The following is an 18005-nucleotide window of genomic DNA, read 5'->3' as shown; positions in this document are numbered from 1 at the left end:
AGAAAAAAATCACAACCTGACATGAGATCTCATAAAAGACGAGGATGCTGAAGAAAGTTTCTAGCAGAAAAGACAAAGTATTTATTAGGAACTTATCTGGCCAAAGTGTACCGTCTACCTGTTGCAGAGCTGAAATTCCCTCTTGTACTGTCTCTTGTACCACTGTATTTATTTTAGGTAGATCTGTCATGGAGTGGGTGGTTTGGTCTGCATTTTCACATAGTCAAAAAGAAGAGCAGCTCATGTTGAAGATGCTGAACTTTTATTACAGAAAAGCTGCTGTGGGCAGTTAAAACAAACAAAACAAAAAAAGTTTAGAAAAAATAATAAAAAGTAACATTGAAACCCTTTTTTTTGTAATAAGTTTAAGAAAAAAAAAGATTAATTTGATTAAAAGTGCCTTCAGGAAATGTTAAAATGACATGAAGGAGGCACAATGTATAAAAACAGCTAATTATTTCTCCGTTGATACCTAAGCAAAAGAAGCAAAGTAAAAAATATATAGTAATTACACAATTTCACATATAATGAAAAATATGAATTACTGTTCTTTCATTTGAGCACTTAATTAAAACAAAGTAGGTGATGATGGAAGAAAAAAACAACAGTGAAGAAAGAAAGACATAATGAATGTGTTTTATCCATCAATATTAATTTTTACAAAACAAAGAGTCTCCCATAATTACTCCTCGAGAGCCTGATGGGAGACAGGCTCTAACGCTGTTTGCATCCCCTGTTCTACTTTCTAAAAACTTATCACTTCTGCTCTGCTCAGGAGTTTGTAATGTTTACATAAGTTTGACAAGACAAAAACCAGATCTAGCAGCTTCACCTAGATTCAGAAAAATGTGCCATTCCGATGGCCTTAAAAGAATCTAACCCAGTCTTATTTTCTCAGTCTTATTTTCCTAATATGAAAGGAAATTATATTTGATCCCCATGAGTTAAACTTCTGCAGCGAAAATTGTGTTGTTGCCTGTTTTCCCATATTTACTTTTGATTTGTAGAATTACAGCCTAAAACATTTCAATCTGACTTAAATAGACCTTAAGGATCTATAGATGATGAAGGAAGGAAGAGACAACACCCTCAGGATTTTAAATCTTGCCGTTTAAGCTCTTTCTGAGCCACGTGTGCTTTCATTCATGCAGACTGCAAGAAGGATTTTGGAGTCTGTAAATGGGTTACAGGTTCAGTTGGAGGATGGCAGATCAAATGGTGGTGGAGTGTGCTATGGGGACAGCGTGAGCCTGAAGCCCCGCAGTTGTACCCAGCAAGTTATTTAAAGGCCCTCTTCACTGCGGCAGGGCGAAGTGGGCCAGGCTCGACCACACTCGAGAGATGACTCAAGCTCCAAGGTTTCAGAATTCCCTCACCTTTTAGATGATCAACTACCGGATCCAGTGGAGTTACTTGACATGTTTGATAGGTTGTGGCGATTCCACAAAATGCAAAGTTGCATTTTGGAAAGGTAATGTGGGAATGTTCCTTGTAGTTGAACTGCCTCTCCTTCATTTTAGCATTGTGCTTCGACAGTCTTACGTAATCCAAAAATATATGAAAGTTTCACAGTTTTGAATAAACTGGTACTGGTGTTTTATTTGAGTATTTCCATATTAAACAGCACAGTTACAGTAAAATGAAATGATCAGATGCTATTGATGGTAACTGATGTATTATCTGACATATCATTTTATTAATAGACATTGTTTTAAACTAACTCTAAAAACATAATGTTTAGAACAAAAAGGAGAAAAGAAATCTTTAAAATAAATGGATACAATTCCTAAAACAATAACATCTTGTGAAAGGTTAAGGAAAAACAAAAGATTAAAACTCAATACAATTTTAGAAAATTGTGCGTTTCAAGTTATTTTGTTTTCCTGAAGGCTTCTTTTTAAACATTGGATTTAGTTTTTTGCTTTTTTCTGTTTTTTTAAACAGAATGTGATTCAGGGCAGTAACATTGCTCATCACAGAAATCACTGCTCCTAATTTTGGGAACAGTTCACCGACCTCTCTATCCCAGCAAGTCAAGTTAATCAGCACCTTCAACGAAGCGCTAGCACCTTGTGCGTTGTTTAGTACTTACACACAGAACTCTGGAGGTGGAATCCAGGTCACCCCGGCTGTGAGACAACATATGCATTCATCAAAAACCTTTTGTTAAATCTGAAATTGTACGTCCACTTCCCAATGATTGATACTTATCTTTATTTGCTCCGGAAAGAATTAAAAACATTTAATTGCAAAGATATAATGTCTTCACGGTCAGTTAGTTCCTGAATCAATCTTTTTTCTGTTGCAAATGAAGCCGCAACCCCAATACTTCCTTCTGGCATTTCCTGTACTTTATGTTCTTTTCACATTTCACTTCAAAGCACAAAAACTGACTTATTACAGCAATTCCCAAAGACACTAATGAGTCTCATTGTCCTCCATGCACAGAATGGCGTCGCCAAAATCAGCTACATGTATTTTTTCCCTCATGTGAATAATTTAGGGTTTATCTATTGTCATGGAAACGCTGACAAAGTTAAGTTGCAGGAAACAAGTTGCATCTAGGTCACACGCCTGTAGACCCCATTTTGTTTCACTGTTAGATTCGGGGAGAAAACACGCAAAATAAATAAAAAGACACACTCTGAAGTCACACATGACAGGAAAAAAATGACCAGAGCTGGGGTCTTGTCAGCTGTAGTGTAAATACATCTGAAGAGCATCATTGGGGAAGCAGCAGGCTGCGCTTGCAGATCAGAGGTGCCTCCACGCTGGTTGCAGTAATTGATCTTTGCTTGACTAAATGGGCCACTTATTTTTACAGCCTGAGCAGGTGCACCTGTGTTCTGGTGTTACATCAGCCGCTGATCTGTCATGAGGACCTGGTTTGTGGGGCAGCTTGAATTTCAATAAAAGAAAATAATAATAAAAAAGAAACCTGCAGGTGTAAAGAAAAAACACACAAATACAAAAGCAAAAAAGAGCCAATTTTGATTTATTTAACAGAAAAACATAGAAATTTACTTTGATTACTGTATCTTATCATTATCTATAACGATTACATTTTATGCATCTAGGTAATCGTTGTCAGCTGCTACATCACTTCCATCAAAAATAAATGTTTACAAATCATTATTTCTAGGGTAGGACTGCTACACTGTGCTGGTATCTGTTAAAGATTGTTATGATGTCACCTGAGTCCCTGTGCTGTTTTACCTGAATAAAGGACCACATAAAATTACTCCCACATAAAAATTCTAATGGAAAACAAAGCTTGAAAAGTAAATCTGTGTTAAAAAAGGTGAGATTTGGAAGATATTTCTTATAAATTTCTTTCACTGGTGAGCAGTAAACAAGCTGCATGGCTGCAGCTTATTATGCTGTTTTATTTTTTTAAAAGTTGATGCAATTTCTTGAGCTCTCACTGAAATGTTTGCAGGACAATTCAGCCAAATGCTCTGGCTCTATTCTTAACAGTCACTTCCACCTCATCCTTCCAAAAAATATTTGAAAGTCACTTACTTGCAGTTTCTAATTTTAAGGAACAGTATTTAGTGTAATGAATGGTTTAAAGTGCAAAATAGAGCTGGGTTTATGGGGTAGCACTTTTTTTAGGTGCCCAAATTACTACAACAAACTTTTGAATCGTTGAATCCGTAGCTGAAAAATGAAAAAGCCATGTAGGCACCAGCACAGACTGTTGGTTGTTTCAGCATTCACCCGGTGAAATGTGTAAGTGTGCCACTTGTACTGCTACACAGGAAAAACAGTAGGACTTCTTGGGTTCATTACACCAGAAAACGGTGGTTGTAGTTTTTTTTTACAAAACAAAAGCATGGTATTTTTTTAAAAGTGTTGTAAAAAAAAAAAGATCAGTGTAAAGGTAGATTTGCTATAAAACTTCAGTAATCAGGGATCAGATGGCCTGAAAATAGTACAATTGAAATACTTGAACACCAGTTTTGATGTGGATCTACTGCAGTACCCTGAAACATCCATGTAACATCTGACTTATTAATTTCTCATAAGATAAAAAAACACATAATAATGTTGACATTTCCAGAGATGTGAGTTCAGTGTCATTTGTTGAAACACCTTGAAGGTGCAGAATCATATCTTATATTATTTGTATCATATCTATATTTCCACCGTCTTAAGAGCCAGCCCTAAGACTGTCTGAGGTTTTACTCCCAGGCGTAAGAGGAAAGGAAAAGATGCGTATCAGATTTTTATGACGTGCGATGTTCCTCCTTAGCAATGTGACTCCAAGGAACTCGTGTCCTCCGAAGTGACTCTGAGACAGTGATGTATAATGGGCGCTGACATGGGAACTCAGGAAGTTGAGTAAACGCCAACATATTTTTTATTTTTTTTTATTTGAGGAATTAGAGGATGGACATGTGATTATGTCTTTCAGTGGGAAATGTGTTAATATTTTTAATAAAACTAGAAAGGTTGGTATATTTCTGCAACCTCCTTACATTTCATTGTTGCAGTGGGAATAATGTGTGACCATTTAGTCGTCATTCTATGTAGTTGGGAGTAGAATAATAGCTACACGTGCTGTGCGCGGGCATGTGCTGGTAGACTGATGCTTTGGCTCCTGAGCAGGGTAGAGGTCAGGGAAAAGTTCACCCAACTATGATGTATCTTCCAGGGAATGAGGTGTTTTCACACCTCATGCATCATGCAGAAGTATGCTGCTCGGCTAAAATGCTGTCAGAAACCAAGTCCAAGCCCTGTCGTGTGTAAATTGAGGCATTCTCGTGCTAACACTGTTTGTCATTATTTGTATACGAACCTCTCCTCCCTCATTTGTTTTTTACTCATATCAGGTCATGTTTGCTGTTTATTGTTTTTTTTTTAAAATGATATCCGTTTCAGTTGGAGGTCTTTTTTTAACATTAAGTCAGCTTAAGATAAACATTGAGTTTAGCTGAAAAATATGTCGCAAAAAAAGTTCACTTGTTTCTATTTCAGTATTCATCAAAAGCTTTGAAAAACATTTTACAAAAATACACAGAAAAAGTCCATTTCATTTATCCGTTGTTGTACTTTAACTCTAGTATATCCTAAAGCTCGAGTTTTGTACTTTTTCTGTAGTTTTAATTTTAATATATTTTTAAAGCATTTTATCATATTAATTAATTTAGATATATCAATCATTTTTATTTTATACATAATTAATTTGATTTAATAATATATCTGTATGTTAATACTGTACACTAGAACATCTGGTTAAGCAGCACAGAGTCAGTATAGAACCAAGGTTTCCAAAGCATTAACAGAACTTTTAGTAAATTGTACTTGCTATGTAATGCAAAAGACACAGAGTATTTTACATTTAGTTCAATCACTAAGTTGAATTACATCATTATGAATACATTAATATCGGAAAATGCAGTGAGGAGAAACTTTATATTTTCTTTGATTTGAATTGATCCTGTTCAGATAATATTCATCAAAATAAAGTTAAGTTTGTGTTAGTAAAATTGTTTTAGTTCCACCTCTCTCTTATCTTTTTTAATGTAATGTCTTATTTAAAAAAAGGCCATGATTAAATGAGTCAGTTTTAACATTCTGCAAAAATTACTAAATCACTTAGGCTAAACAAAGAAAATGCAATATACCAGTTTATTGAAAAGACAAAAATTACAAAATTCCAGCACTATTTGCTCAACTGTTCACAAAAATACATAGAAATCTTCGCTTGATGGTGTTTATGTTCTGGTAATGAATGTTCCAGATGCAGACGTCAGTCTGTAGTTTTTGCTCCTCTGGCGCCCTCCAGTGGTGGTGTGATGCAACAGTCACTTGTCAGCAACAGTCAAAAAGCTTTTTACTCAGTGAAACGTCAGACATATTTCACACTGGTAGCTTTCTAGGTATGATAGTAAAAGTCTTTACATTTAAGAAATCAGGATGACTCAAATAACTTCTTTCTTTCATGGATGGAAAGGCCCTCTTTTAAACTCTAGAAGGGAAGAAAAAGAAACAAAAAAGATTAGATGGAGAATAAAATTACAGGATTCTGTTTTTCAGGGTCACTGGACTTTAAAGATCTGGAAGATCTTTTACTCTTTTTCTGAGTAGGTTATTCAAAAGCTACAGTCCAGTTGCCCTGAGAAGCAGAATTTTGTGCAAACATGACATTGAACATCACAGGCGTCTTAGAAATAAGTAAAACATATTGGCAAAACATAAAGGCAGATTTTCTTTAAATATCCAAAAAAAAAGAGAGTAAGAAAAAAGGTCTTACCAAGTGTTTTCTCAAACTACTAATGTTTTGCTATTAGAAAACCTTTTATTTTCCTCCAAGATAATAAGACAAGTTTTCTTAAAAACAAGGGTCTTTTTACAGTTTTAACATTTAGTTTTTGGCGTGAAGATACAGATGAAAACGAGAAGTTTCAAAGAACTGCAAAAGACTTTCAAACCCAATTTAGGTAAATTGGGAAATTGAGGTTTTACCTTTGATCGTATTCCTCTTATTTGACGCATGAGGAAAGATTTCTCAATTCTTTTTGGAACAGCAGGGTTGCTTGAACTTTTCACCGAGTCATCTGGGAAAACAGGATATTATAAGTCTGCCTAAACCACATGTTACTGAGTGATAAAAGGTTCACATTTAAATGAGCAGCAGACATAACCAGTGTTAAGGATTCTCACCCGGGCTGCTTCCTGAAGCGTCCCTGTGTGGAGACCATGTTGCAAACTTGGGATCTTTGTTGACATGCAGACGGGCTTCATTCTGCTGGTTTCCATGCAACACTTTCAGCTTATTCTGGGCCAATAATTTGTCCTTTAACACACATGGATGTGCAACTTCAATTTCTGGTTATTTTTTAACCCAAAGTTTAGCTGAAAAAGAGTTTTCTCTAAACCTATCCACAAAAACCTTTCATTTGAATCATCCTGTGCTTTTCACTAGTTACTGACTCACTCATTTATCAGGGAATATTTGTAAAAATGTTGCTATAATGTGAGAATTTAAACCTAAGAAATTCAAGGAACATACAAAAGTTCAAATGCTAGAATTGAATTTGTTTTGGAATGAAGGATGAGCTGTAAAAATGTAAATACCACTCGAGCAATGTCCAGCTCTTCTCTGAGAGATCGAGCTTCCTGACGGAGAAACTGCATCTCTGCCTCCTTTGCTTTAAGAATACTCTGTACCAATGAACACAGATCTGAATTAACACACTTATATTGAGATAAAACAGTCAAGACAGAAGACACATTCGATCTTTTGAAGCTAAATGGACAAAAGCCCAAAATGTATTTGGCATGAACTTTAAAAAAATATCAATGTAGTTTAAATCAACAGCATCCAGCATTTAAGCTTTGTAAATGTTGTAGTTTGAAAGCTTTGGGGATCAATCAAAACACAGATGAACATTTCTGCAGCTCATGGGGGGCTTAAAGACATGTACCTCCATCTGGATAAGGCTGTTTGCCTGAGGTGAATCATGTGACTGATTTTCATGCAGTTGAGACATATCAGTCTCCGTCTAACAAAACACAATGGACAGAAACCTTGGTTAAGGTTTTTATTTTACTTTTTCAAATGCAATATTATTAAACCGGTTAATGTTTGTACCTGCTTATTTTGGAGTTCTTGAATTTCTTCACGGTACTGCGTCACCGATTTCCTCTCAGTCTGCAGCTCCTGGCTCAGCCGAGAGTTTTCCAGACATTTGTCTGTGTGCTGAGCCGACAACACCTCCAGCTCCTTGTGCAATAATCTGATCTCTTTTCTGTGATGACAAAGCAGAGCTGAACAGTTATGCATGTCTTAGAATGAAACTGCAGCAAAAAAGATGTGACTCACTAAATAACAAACCATGGAAACGAAACTATTATGGAGGTGCAAAAAAAAGATCATTTACAAGAATCATAGATCATGGACATTTAAAGATGAATTGTGGGCTTATTGTGTGTTCTTGTGGTACACATTGGGATCAGTGGAAGGATTTGCAAATTGTGCAATGATTATATCTTTGGTAAAGTTATTCTTCTGCCAAAACTCCTTCTTTTCCCCAAAATGTATTTTAATAAAGTAATTGCAAATGAAAAAAAAGGATAAACATCACTTACTCATATTCCACTTGTATTTGTGTGATGTCCCCACTCTCCTTGATGTGCTGAGACTGTCTGCTCCTCTCTAGTTCTTGTTTGTGGGCTCTCCTCATTGCAACAATGGCTGTAATGCATGACAATATTTTTTAGTTGAAAATGTTCCTTACATGGTTCCAGGCACAGTTTGTTTAAGTATTGACATAAATACTGTGATGACACCAACACATGACGCACCTGCCATGGTAGCAGCTGTCTCCTCTTGCAGGAGCTGCTCCTTCTCCTTTAGGAGTTCAGCTACCTGCTGCTGATGCTGCTGCTGCAGGTCTTTTATCAGCTTCCTATGCATTTCTTCCATAGCAGTAAACCCTTGATTACAGGATGCCTATTTTAACATAAAGAAGAAGTTATTTGGTAATACTGTGCATTTGTCAAACATGCAGAGAGTAAAAGTTTTATCGAGCATTGATCATTTCTAAAGGTTATTATTATGATTATTTAAAATTGAAATATTGTGTATTCAGTGTAATTATCAATATGGGGGGGGTTATTTTTGTACCTGAAGGTTTTCAATCTCCTTCAGATGAGCCTCTCTCATAGTAACTGCATTAGCTTGCAGATTCTCCTCTGTTTTCTGTTCGTCCTCCCCTGATAAGGAAGAGCTTCCTTCTGTTGGTGCTTTTGCAGAAATCAGTTTTTCTCTTGAAGCACAAGACTTTGTGTAGTAAGTATGTAAATACTGCATCTCCTCCTCGTGGATCTGCTGCAGTTCCTTGATCTTCTCTTGAAACTCTGTTTCCAGTTTTTGCATCTTCTCCTTGTGAGAATCCTCAATCTTCTGCATGTTTTCCAAGAGTCTCTGGTTGCTCGACTCCACACATGTAATCTTTTTCTCGGCTTGCTCTATTTCACGTCTCAGTGCACTGTTGTCCTCCTGTAACTGATTCAAGGTCTCTTGCCTGTCCATCAAGTTCTTCTCCTTCTCTTTGTACGCGGCTTGCATTTTGTTCTGTAATGCCTCCCATTGCTTAAGCTCCCGTTCTAAATCCAAGTAAACCCTGTCTGATAGATAAATCACCTTTACCTGCTCCTGGAAATAGGCTAAATCCACAGGGGAAGTGATGTCCACACCAAGATCCATGCCACCTTCATTTACAGGTCTGCTGTCAGTCTCCTGGCAGACACGATGCAAAAATGTGGCCCTTCTTTGCAGCCGAGACACAAGCCTCCTTAGCCAGTTGTCTTCTTCCTCCATGTTGGCTTTTTTGCCATCAGATCGGCGTTTTGCAGCCAGTTTTGTGGCTTCCTCTGAACCTCCGCCTCCTACTTTTGCTTTCCTCTCAAAAGCAGATGATTCTGATAGGCTCAAATCTCCCTCAGCTTTATTTTGATCTCCCGCCTCTTGACTTCTGCTCTCAAACTCTTGCTGAAGTTTTAAAGCAGCATAAATGAGCTCTGCTTCCGCGCAAGCTCTCACTATCACACTGTCCAAAGTTTCACCTAGGCCACTTTCAGACTCCATCATTTCTTCGTTTTTTAGGGCTATCCTTCTAGAGGTTATGTTTTTGTAACTGTGCAGCCCATCCCTTTTGTCCTGTCTTGAAAGGGCAGACAGCAGACAAACACCGTTTTGACTCTGAAGGGCAGAGGCCATTTTTTCTGCTATGAACAGCTCCCTGATCAAAGTCTTTGCAACACTTCCTACGACAAGTGACGACTGTGGATTAGATTTCTGAGAAGTGATTCCACTTCCAGACAGCATCTCATCACTGAGGATTTTTTCATTTTCTTTGCTTGCGTTGCGCGATTCCTGCTGGATCCTCTCGGCCTCCTTCTCCCCCTGCTGAAGACAGACAGCAACAGTCGCGAGCTGTCGCTCGATTTCTGGAATATTCACAGAGGTTGATTGTAGCCTCTCCCTGCAGGCTTGCACAATATTCAGAGCCACCTGAAACCTGCCAACCAGCATCCGACAGCAGTTTTCGGTCTCATGGGCGTAGCGTTGACTCTGCTTGGCCTGACTGTGAAGCAGCAAACTGAAGTGCTGGACATTTGCTCTGCTTTGGGTCAGTTGGGAGCAGAGGTGGGGATCCTGGGAGCTGGTGTCACTCTGCTGCTCCTCCAGCCTCTCAGTGATATCCCTCAGTTTCTCCTCTGTGACAAACAGCTTGGTTTCGAGTAGCTGAATGGCAGACATGAACTTCTCTGGGTCATCCTCTGCTGTGGCAATGTACTGGTGCGATGCATCCAAAGAGCGAGAGCGTATTCTCCCTTGTTCTTGAGTACTATTGACCTCAACTGCATTGAAATTCCTAGAGAATTTGAAACTGTCTGTCACTGCTTGCTTTTCCACTAAAGCTCTCTGTGGTTTCTGTTTCGGCTCAGCAGACTTTAAGGACTCATCCACCAGCTGAGAGGAGGTGCGAATTTTCATCGCTTCACTCAATTTCATTTCTGTCTCTTCTAAACTGTTGCCTAAGACCTCCATCTTTAACAAAACTTCTTTTAACTCCTGTTCCTTGCTGTCCAATAGTCTTTCATAGCCCTCTCGAATGTTCTGAGTTTCGGACTCCCTGTGCTGCAGCTTGCTCAATGCCACCTGCAGCTCCTCACAAACTCTCTCATGTGCATGCTCCAGATTGTAGTAGTGGGTTTCTTCTGTTGTCAAGCGATCCTGGAGCCTGTTCACTTCCCGTTCTGCTTCTGATAGGTGGTTTTGCAGTTCCTGACAGCTTCTAGCCAGTTGCTCTCTTTCCTCCTGGAGCTGCTGCATAGCTGAAATCGTACACGCCATCTCTTCCTGCAGCTGCCGCTGTGCCTCCTCGATTTCTCTAGTCCATGACTGACTTTTGTTGAGGCTCTCCACCTGCTGCTCGGCCCTGTCCAGCTTACTCTGAAGATCTTGAGCGTTTTTCTCAGCCTGAGCCAGGCTAAGAGCCAAGCTATTGCGCTCTCTTTCCTGACTTGCTTGAAGAAGCATCAGGTGCTTCTGGAGCCGAGCCTCTTTCTCAGCCTGGGCCTCTTCATAAGTGTGAAGTTGAGCTGACATGTCTTGGAGATGTTTCCGCAGCTGTTCAGCTTCCTGTTGGAGATGCTGCTCGTTTTGTACCTCCTGTTGCAGCTGCATCAAACGGGCCTCGGCTTCCCTCCTCTTCTCCTCACTAATGCTCAGCTGGGACTTCAAAGAGGCCGTGCAGCGCTCCCAGTCCAGCTGCTGCTCCTGGAACTGCTGGCGATCTTGCTCTAGCTGGATTTGAGCGAGCGCTGTGGCATCACCTGTAACCAGTAGCTGTGCTTGCTGGGCCAAAAGATCCACTCTTCGTCGTAACTCAGTCTCTCTGGCCTCCTCCTGACTCCTCTTCAGGGCCTCCAGTTCCAGGCGGAGGTTATGGTTGATCTTTTGCATTTGGTGTACAGTGACAGATTGATCTGAAGAGGGAGTGATTTCATTCTATAAAACAATAAGAAATAATGATCAAAACAAGAGGAACAAGAGGAAAAATTGTTTGCTAAACAAGCATAATCAAGCAAGAAATACTTTTAGTATGAGGAAAATTATTTAGCTTAACATAAAATCAGTAAATTCTGTTATAGTCATTAAAGAAGAGAACTATTTTTGAACAACAGTAAGAGATTTAATTAACATTTTAAATATTTATCAGCTCTAGAAGGTTTTGGAGACCTTGTTTTTATTTATTCCATTAATAGAAATAAATCAGGTTTTAAGCCAAAAAAACTCAGAAAAAGCATTCAGAAAGACAAAAGTGTCAGAAAGTAGACCAGGCGAGATAGCAGGAAACGTGAGGAGGTGTGGGACCCTCAGGAATAGGTGGGTGCATGGCTGGACATACCATAATGTGTGTCAAAAAGAGCTGCAGAAAAACTTTCATCTGGCGTGGCGTGCTATGGACTGCAATGGTGAGAAAATGGCCACTGCAACGAAGGTTCTCTTTCTGATCTGGTCAACTGCTTTGTGTGTTTCTCTCTTTCTTACATCAACCTATATTTGTGTTTAAATATTTTTGTCAAATTTTTTATTCATCATTGAAGTTCCTGTCACAAGCCTGCCACTTTAGGTCCTACACTAATGAAAAGAAATGTGTAAATATCTTTTTAATCATTGTTTTCTTTTCTTGTCTTTAAACGTTTTAGTTGCTAAATTTGGCTTTTCATTTCATTTGTGTTAGGTTTGGTGTGGTTTACTTCTCTCTACCTGCAGAGAAAACTGTTTCCTTAAATTTGTGTCTTTCTCTTGTTGCAGCTCATCAAGCAGATTCCTGTTCATCTGCTGGACTCGTGACAGCTCCTTCTGTGTTTGTTCCAGCTGTGAAGAGATGATAACAAACATGTATTTGTCATAATTTTTTTTTTTTGCTATTGAGTAGACTAACATGTTTTTTTGTTTTCGTGTTGCAGTGTTTAATTTGCATTTGTATTCCTCACCTCTTTGACAAGCTGGCCAGTGTTGTGTTCACATGTCAATGTTTCCTTGTCATCAGTGGATATGTTTGCTGTTGTCTGTTGCTCTTCGTCCTGATTTAGACATGTATCCTGCTGCAGATTCTGTTCTATTGGGCTATGCTGTTCTAAGCTATCCTCAAAATACTCATCATTGGACATGACTATTGTGGAAGCAGAACTGTCGCTTTGGTATTCCTCTGCATATAATGCATCAGTAACACCTGCCAGAAAAATGCACATGAAATATTTCACAAAATATTTGCTAATAGTTGACTGGATTTCATAGACAATATTAAACCAAAACAGCGTTAATAAACTTTTTTTTCAGAATTCACTAACAGAGGGATGTAAATATGATGTAAGTTTTCATGTTGTTATAGCAGAAATGTGAAACTGAAGACAATGTTCATATTTAAGCTTTAGGCCATGAACAGTGGAGCACCACCTCTTCACCTGTGTGTGGAGGACTTGTAGGTGAAGCAGAGAGTGAAACATCACCATCATCCAAGATTTTCTCCTCTTCTTGCTGCTGCTGTGGTGAATCTAAATCCGCTGTCAGGTAATTTTGTTCAACCTTCTGCTCTGAAAGGGAGCTGTGAAGAACAGAGACATTTCCATTCATGAATGGTTATCGGTTCAATTTAGTCCACTAACGGCTATGAGGATAACAAGGCATAAAACGTCACATGACACACATGTAGGTGCTCCAAAACCACTTATTAAGCTTACGTTGTATTCTCAGGTGAAGGACTTGGTCGTACATTCTTCAGGACTGCTTGGACCCAGTTACGTTTCATTCCAGAGGTCATAGCACACAAAGTGTAAACCCCATCTCTGGTCTGTAGAAATGGAAACAAGCTTTAGGGACACAACTTTAGGGGAAATTGCTGCAAAGCATGATCATCTTTTGATCTATTGTAAAGTCGTTTCTAGTTGTTTTTACATTAAGATTATGTAGTTTAAGATTAACGTGTGTCGTTTTCTAGGACCCAGTTTCTGCAGTGCGGCAGGAGTTCATTAGAAATTTGCGTTTGAGTGGTTGTTGGCGGGACTGTTTGGCTGGGGGAAGCTTGCCCCTACTTCCCAACATCCATTTGTTTACACACTTTCTTGCAAGCTTATACCCCCTCACACCCCCACCAATGCAACAAAAATGGTGAGCAATATATTCGTTCAACCGTACAGTTTTAAGCCAGATGCCAGCTCAGACAAGGAAAACAAAAATGGATCTATTTGTCTACAAGTGGATGCATGGAAATTGAGCAGGGCACATGTATCCTACAAGCTTTCTAAAAGGTATTTTTGCATCTTCTCCTGATTCATAACGACTTGAATAAAGAAATACTTAGATTTTCAATTTTAAGTTTTATAATTTTCTTAATATATATGCCCTCCATCAAGAGAAAAATTCCACAAGAACATGTTAAATACACTAAAAAACATGATTTTCATTGGAGCGAGTCTACACTCCAATGAAAAAAGAATACTTCTTGCTGTCACTCTTTTAGGAAATAAAAAATAAACATATAATGCTAACTGCAAGAAAATTACATGGGGCAACCTTTAGATTGAACGTAATAAAATAGATGAAAGTTTTGTGTGAAAAGGACACAGACACACACACACACACACACAGACACACAGGTCTTTGTGCACAATAAATGGAAGCCTTTTTTTCTGCTCTTAGGAGTCCAAAGACATCTTAATATTTTAGATGTTTAGATGTCCAAAGACAACAGATATGAGCAGCTGCTCCTATGTGTGCTAAAAGAAAAGTTAACTTCAAAAATACCTGTTTCTTTTCTTTGTTACTGGGAAGATGACATGCAACGCTCTGAGCCAAAAACGAGGAAGATGGCTCTGGCTGAGAGCAGCTGCAGAAACACGTGAACATGCCATTTGTCAATCATGCTGCATAGAAAGAGAAATCGACGAATGTCCACAAGGATTCTGAAGATTTTAACAACAAACCTGAGATGCTCCGCTGAGGAAGACAGATGGTCAGAGTCTGGAGTTTTTTTCCCAGTGCTTTGTCCTTTTTTTACAGATAATTTGGCAGCTGTTCTGTCTGAATCTATTTTAGAGATAGTAAAGGTGGAACTTAAAAACATCACTTTTTATGAGGACTCAAATAAGCATAAGGTGCTGTAAAATGTAACTTAATTGGTACATTCCTAAACATGCTAATAAGCAGAACTAAATTACCAGAGGATTTTTGGTCGAGCCTGGTGAGTGAGCGGCTGCTTCTCATGAATGGAGCAGCTGTGAGACAAGAAGCTTGGAGGGATGAAAAGCTTCGACTGCTCCGCAGGTTTACAGCTGATCTGGCTGACTGGGACCCTTGTTTCTTTGCCTTCTGGCCAGCGCTGTCTTGGTGGCTGAGGCTTCCTCTGCTGCCTCCACTTTTACTGCCGCCTGCTCTTGATTCACTCCCTCTGCTGCTGAGGTTGCTGCTCTTTCCACAGCTCACACCAGTTTTACAGGCATTGCTGCCGGACCGCTTGCCTCCATCCCATGAAGGTGTTGGTGCTGCAAAATCCTTGGATCATGAAAAAGAAACGCAGACTGAATGTTTCAGTGAACACATGACTGAATATTTAACATTTTCTTCGGATTTGTGGAGTGACAGTGATCAAATGTCTGACCATGTGCTCACCCCTGACCCAATGCAGGCTGTTCAATCCCATCACCTCAGGAGAGAGCCTTTTAATCCTGACAAGAACTCTTAATTTGCTTAAGTGCCATCTGACCAACACCATGACCACACACACACATACAATTTACACTTAATCACACTTGAGCATCAGAGAACCATTAGATGCAGGCAGTCTATTCTGGTCGCAGCAGATGCAACGTTAACAAACTGCAGAGGCAATAATTCTGAAGCTGGACCTCATGACAGAGAAATCAATTGTGTGGAGTCCAAGCAGTCCTGACTTAGCAAGTTGTGCAGATTGTAAATGCATCTTAAACCATAATCGTTCACATTAATCAAGCTAAATGCATGCACATTTTACCAGAAACACCTGCCAAAACAGACAGATAAGACTCAACACAATTTTAAAAACTCTAGTTCTGTCTTGGTGCATGTTTTGGATCAATGGTGCTAAAAAGAAGGCTGTTCGAAAACTAAAATAGCCTCTTTTTTAAACACTTAGTTTCATTGAATATATAGAATTTTTGATGTTAAGAAATGCATTACAAACTAAAAGCAGCTTTAAAAGGGTGCTGATCTTGATTGCTATAAGATTGTGGAATTCTCATTTTTAAATCATTCTTACAAGATAATGCATTCAGTACAATTCCTGTGGAAAATGAGCAACATCATGGGTTGAAATTAAATGAGGGAATATATTTTTATGACTTTTGCTGCCATAAAAGAATATCATTTGGAATATTTTTAAAGTAAAACGCTGTCATTGCATCTGTGTTTAACAAATTCCACACTTAGATATTTCTAGCACAACACTAATGAAATGATTGAATTTCTATTCATTACTTACCCTTCCCTTGTGGTTTGACTGCGGTTTGTTGGTCTTTGTGGTTACCAGTGTCTCATGCCACTTGCTTCATAAAACAGCAAACACATTTTTTTGTGTTCAGTACAGCATAGACAACAGTTCTTTCACGATGCAATTGTCTTTAAAGCTTAAATTCAACATTTAAAATCCCTTATGATGTTTCTTTTTCAAAGCCAGAGGACTGAGAATAAAAAAAAAACTGAAAATAGAGCAGAGCATTGATTTATAGGTAAAAATGTAAAACTTTTGCTAAGATGGGCTCTTTACTCACAAGATGAAATCATCCATAATAAATGGTATAAATGGTTGGTAAATGCAAGTTCTAATTCTCTAACCAGAAATACTAGGACTGTGCTGGAATATGAAAGTTTACATTTACGCAATAATAGAAATTTATTTTCTAATCAGATTAACTGATTTGACACTACAACACATCTAGTAAATAAGTGAAAGTTGGCTTACCTGTGTTTTTTAGACATCTTTTCAGACACCGAATTAAAACAAACCTCTGTAAATGACAACAATAATAAATAAGAAGAAGAACTTGGTATTAAACTACCCTTCCAGCGAAAACTAAAAAACGAATAAGACAAAAACAAAGGGAAGAAGTCTCACATCATTGCAGACGGCAAAACCTGAAGAAGCAGAGAGCTACCTTCACAAAACCCCACAAAGATTTGACAAACCTCATTAGAGTTTTGTTGGATTAGACCAACAGATTAAAAGGATTTGCACACAAAACATTAGTGAACTTGACGCACCGACTTAGAGTTCAATACGTGGAGATGTCTGTGTTTATGCAGGGACAGAAAAGGGATTTTACCCCGAAAAAGATCCCGAGAGTAGTGACGAAGAGAAGACATTGCAATCGTGGCTATGAAAGGTAATCTGGCCTAATTTGAGCTATTGTAATCCATTTCTTTGTGCTTAAATAAAGATAATCTAAAGCCATGTTCATAAAACCCTTATTTCAAGATTGTTTTTAAATGATGCAAACATGATACAACAGCCTAAACAAAACAAATTGTATAATTTTTTTTAATTAAAATATATACTAAAACAAACGGAAATAAAGGAAAGTCTTGAAAAATATACATAAATACAAAATGTTGTAAAAATGCCATGATAACATTTCTCAAAATTTATAAAAGAAAAGGAAAAAGGGATGTTCTTCACTATCATTTTGAAAAACATTACAAGAAACTTTTGAATTCTGGTTAGATAATTTAATTGCATTCCTTTTACATTAAAAAAATATTACTGTGATTTATTCAATGTAAAAATAACCCTATATGTCCTTTTATTGAATTTCAAGTTATTATATTAATGTTGTGAAACTGATATTAAACAATTTTACGTAACCTTGTGACACGTAAACAAACTACACAAGAACAACTAACAATACAAAAACTGCAAAAACATTATTTTTAAATCCAATTAATATGATTTCATTGCATCATAATCATTTAAAAAAATTAAATAATTAGTCATTAATGAAACATTTTTTCAGCTTACAATATTTGAATTGGCCAGACCAAATTTTACAGAGAGGAAAAAGAATTAAACCTGCGAAACAAATAATAAAGTAGAATATTACTCACAGAAATAGAAAAAGAAACCTAGATAAAGTGGACGTCGGGATATCACATCCTCCAATTAAAACAATAAAGGTGACACATATACAAACTTTTGCATTAATTTCACTTTAAAAATCGTCGATTTTTATGTTGTTTGTCAGAAGTAGAAGATTGTGTTATTTTACGAAAAAAAATGGTTTAAGAAAAATAGATTTCGTATTTTTATTTATATGTTTCTATTTATTATAAGTATTTTTAACTATATAGATTTGTGTAGTTTTTATTGTGATTTTTAACTACTGTAATTCTTTAACCAGAAAACATTTATTTTCGTACCTTAATTTCTCATCTCTGACGTACATCGAGCTGA

General features: G+C 37.7%; 1 protein-coding gene across 4 annotated transcripts; it reads right to left on the bottom strand.

Moving 5' to 3' along the window:
- Positions 1-5620: 5620 nt before the first annotated feature.
- On the bottom strand, positions 5621-16737 carry LOC105354578 (uncharacterized). Of its 4 annotated transcripts, XM_011478316.4 has the most exons (19): positions 16674-16729; positions 16521-16566; positions 16041-16104; positions 14743-15076; positions 14509-14611; positions 14330-14411; positions 13267-13376; positions 12991-13130; positions 12520-12758; positions 12290-12400; positions 8636-11527; positions 8314-8461; positions 8098-8203; positions 7601-7757; positions 7434-7511; positions 7084-7170; positions 6670-6802; positions 6472-6563; positions 5621-5974 (listed from the first exon to the last, which is right to left on the bottom strand). In XM_011478316.4, exons 2-19 carry the CDS (start codon positions 16535-16537, stop codon positions 5918-5920), a joined length of 4950 nt encoding a protein of 1649 aa, XP_011476618.1. In that variant the 5' UTR covers positions 16538-16566; positions 16674-16729; the 3' UTR covers positions 5621-5917. The 4 variants fall into 4 exon arrangements, with proteins under 4 accessions (XP_011476618.1, XP_078807596.1, XP_020561052.1 ...); XM_078951470.1 differs by having other exon boundaries at positions 16521-16737; XM_020705393.3 differs by lacking the exon at positions 7084-7170 and having other exon boundaries at positions 16521-16737.
- Between the last annotated feature and the right edge of the window lie 1268 nt (positions 16738-18005).

This window comes from Oryzias latipes, chromosome 8 (genome assembly GCF_053564925.1).
Source record: "Oryzias latipes strain Hd-rR chromosome 8, Olatipes_Hd-rR_3.1".
NCBI classification, from domain to species: domain Eukaryota; kingdom Metazoa; phylum Chordata; class Actinopteri; order Beloniformes; family Adrianichthyidae; genus Oryzias; species Oryzias latipes.
The sequence above is the reverse complement of the archived record's forward strand: the minus strand, read 5'-3'. Positions and strand labels throughout refer to the sequence as shown.

Bases quoted from the DNA above. Each gene is read 5' to 3' on its own strand.
- LOC105354578 (XM_078951470.1), bottom strand. The intron at 8,462-8,635 runs GTACAAAAATAA...ATGTTAAAATAG, and splicing joins AGGAGATTGAAAACCTTCAG to GCATCCTGTAATCAAGGGTT. The intron at 5,975-6,471 runs GTAAAACCTCAA...CTTCCCTTCTAG, and splicing joins TAAGAGGAATACGATCAAAG to AGTTTAAAAGAGGGCCTTTC.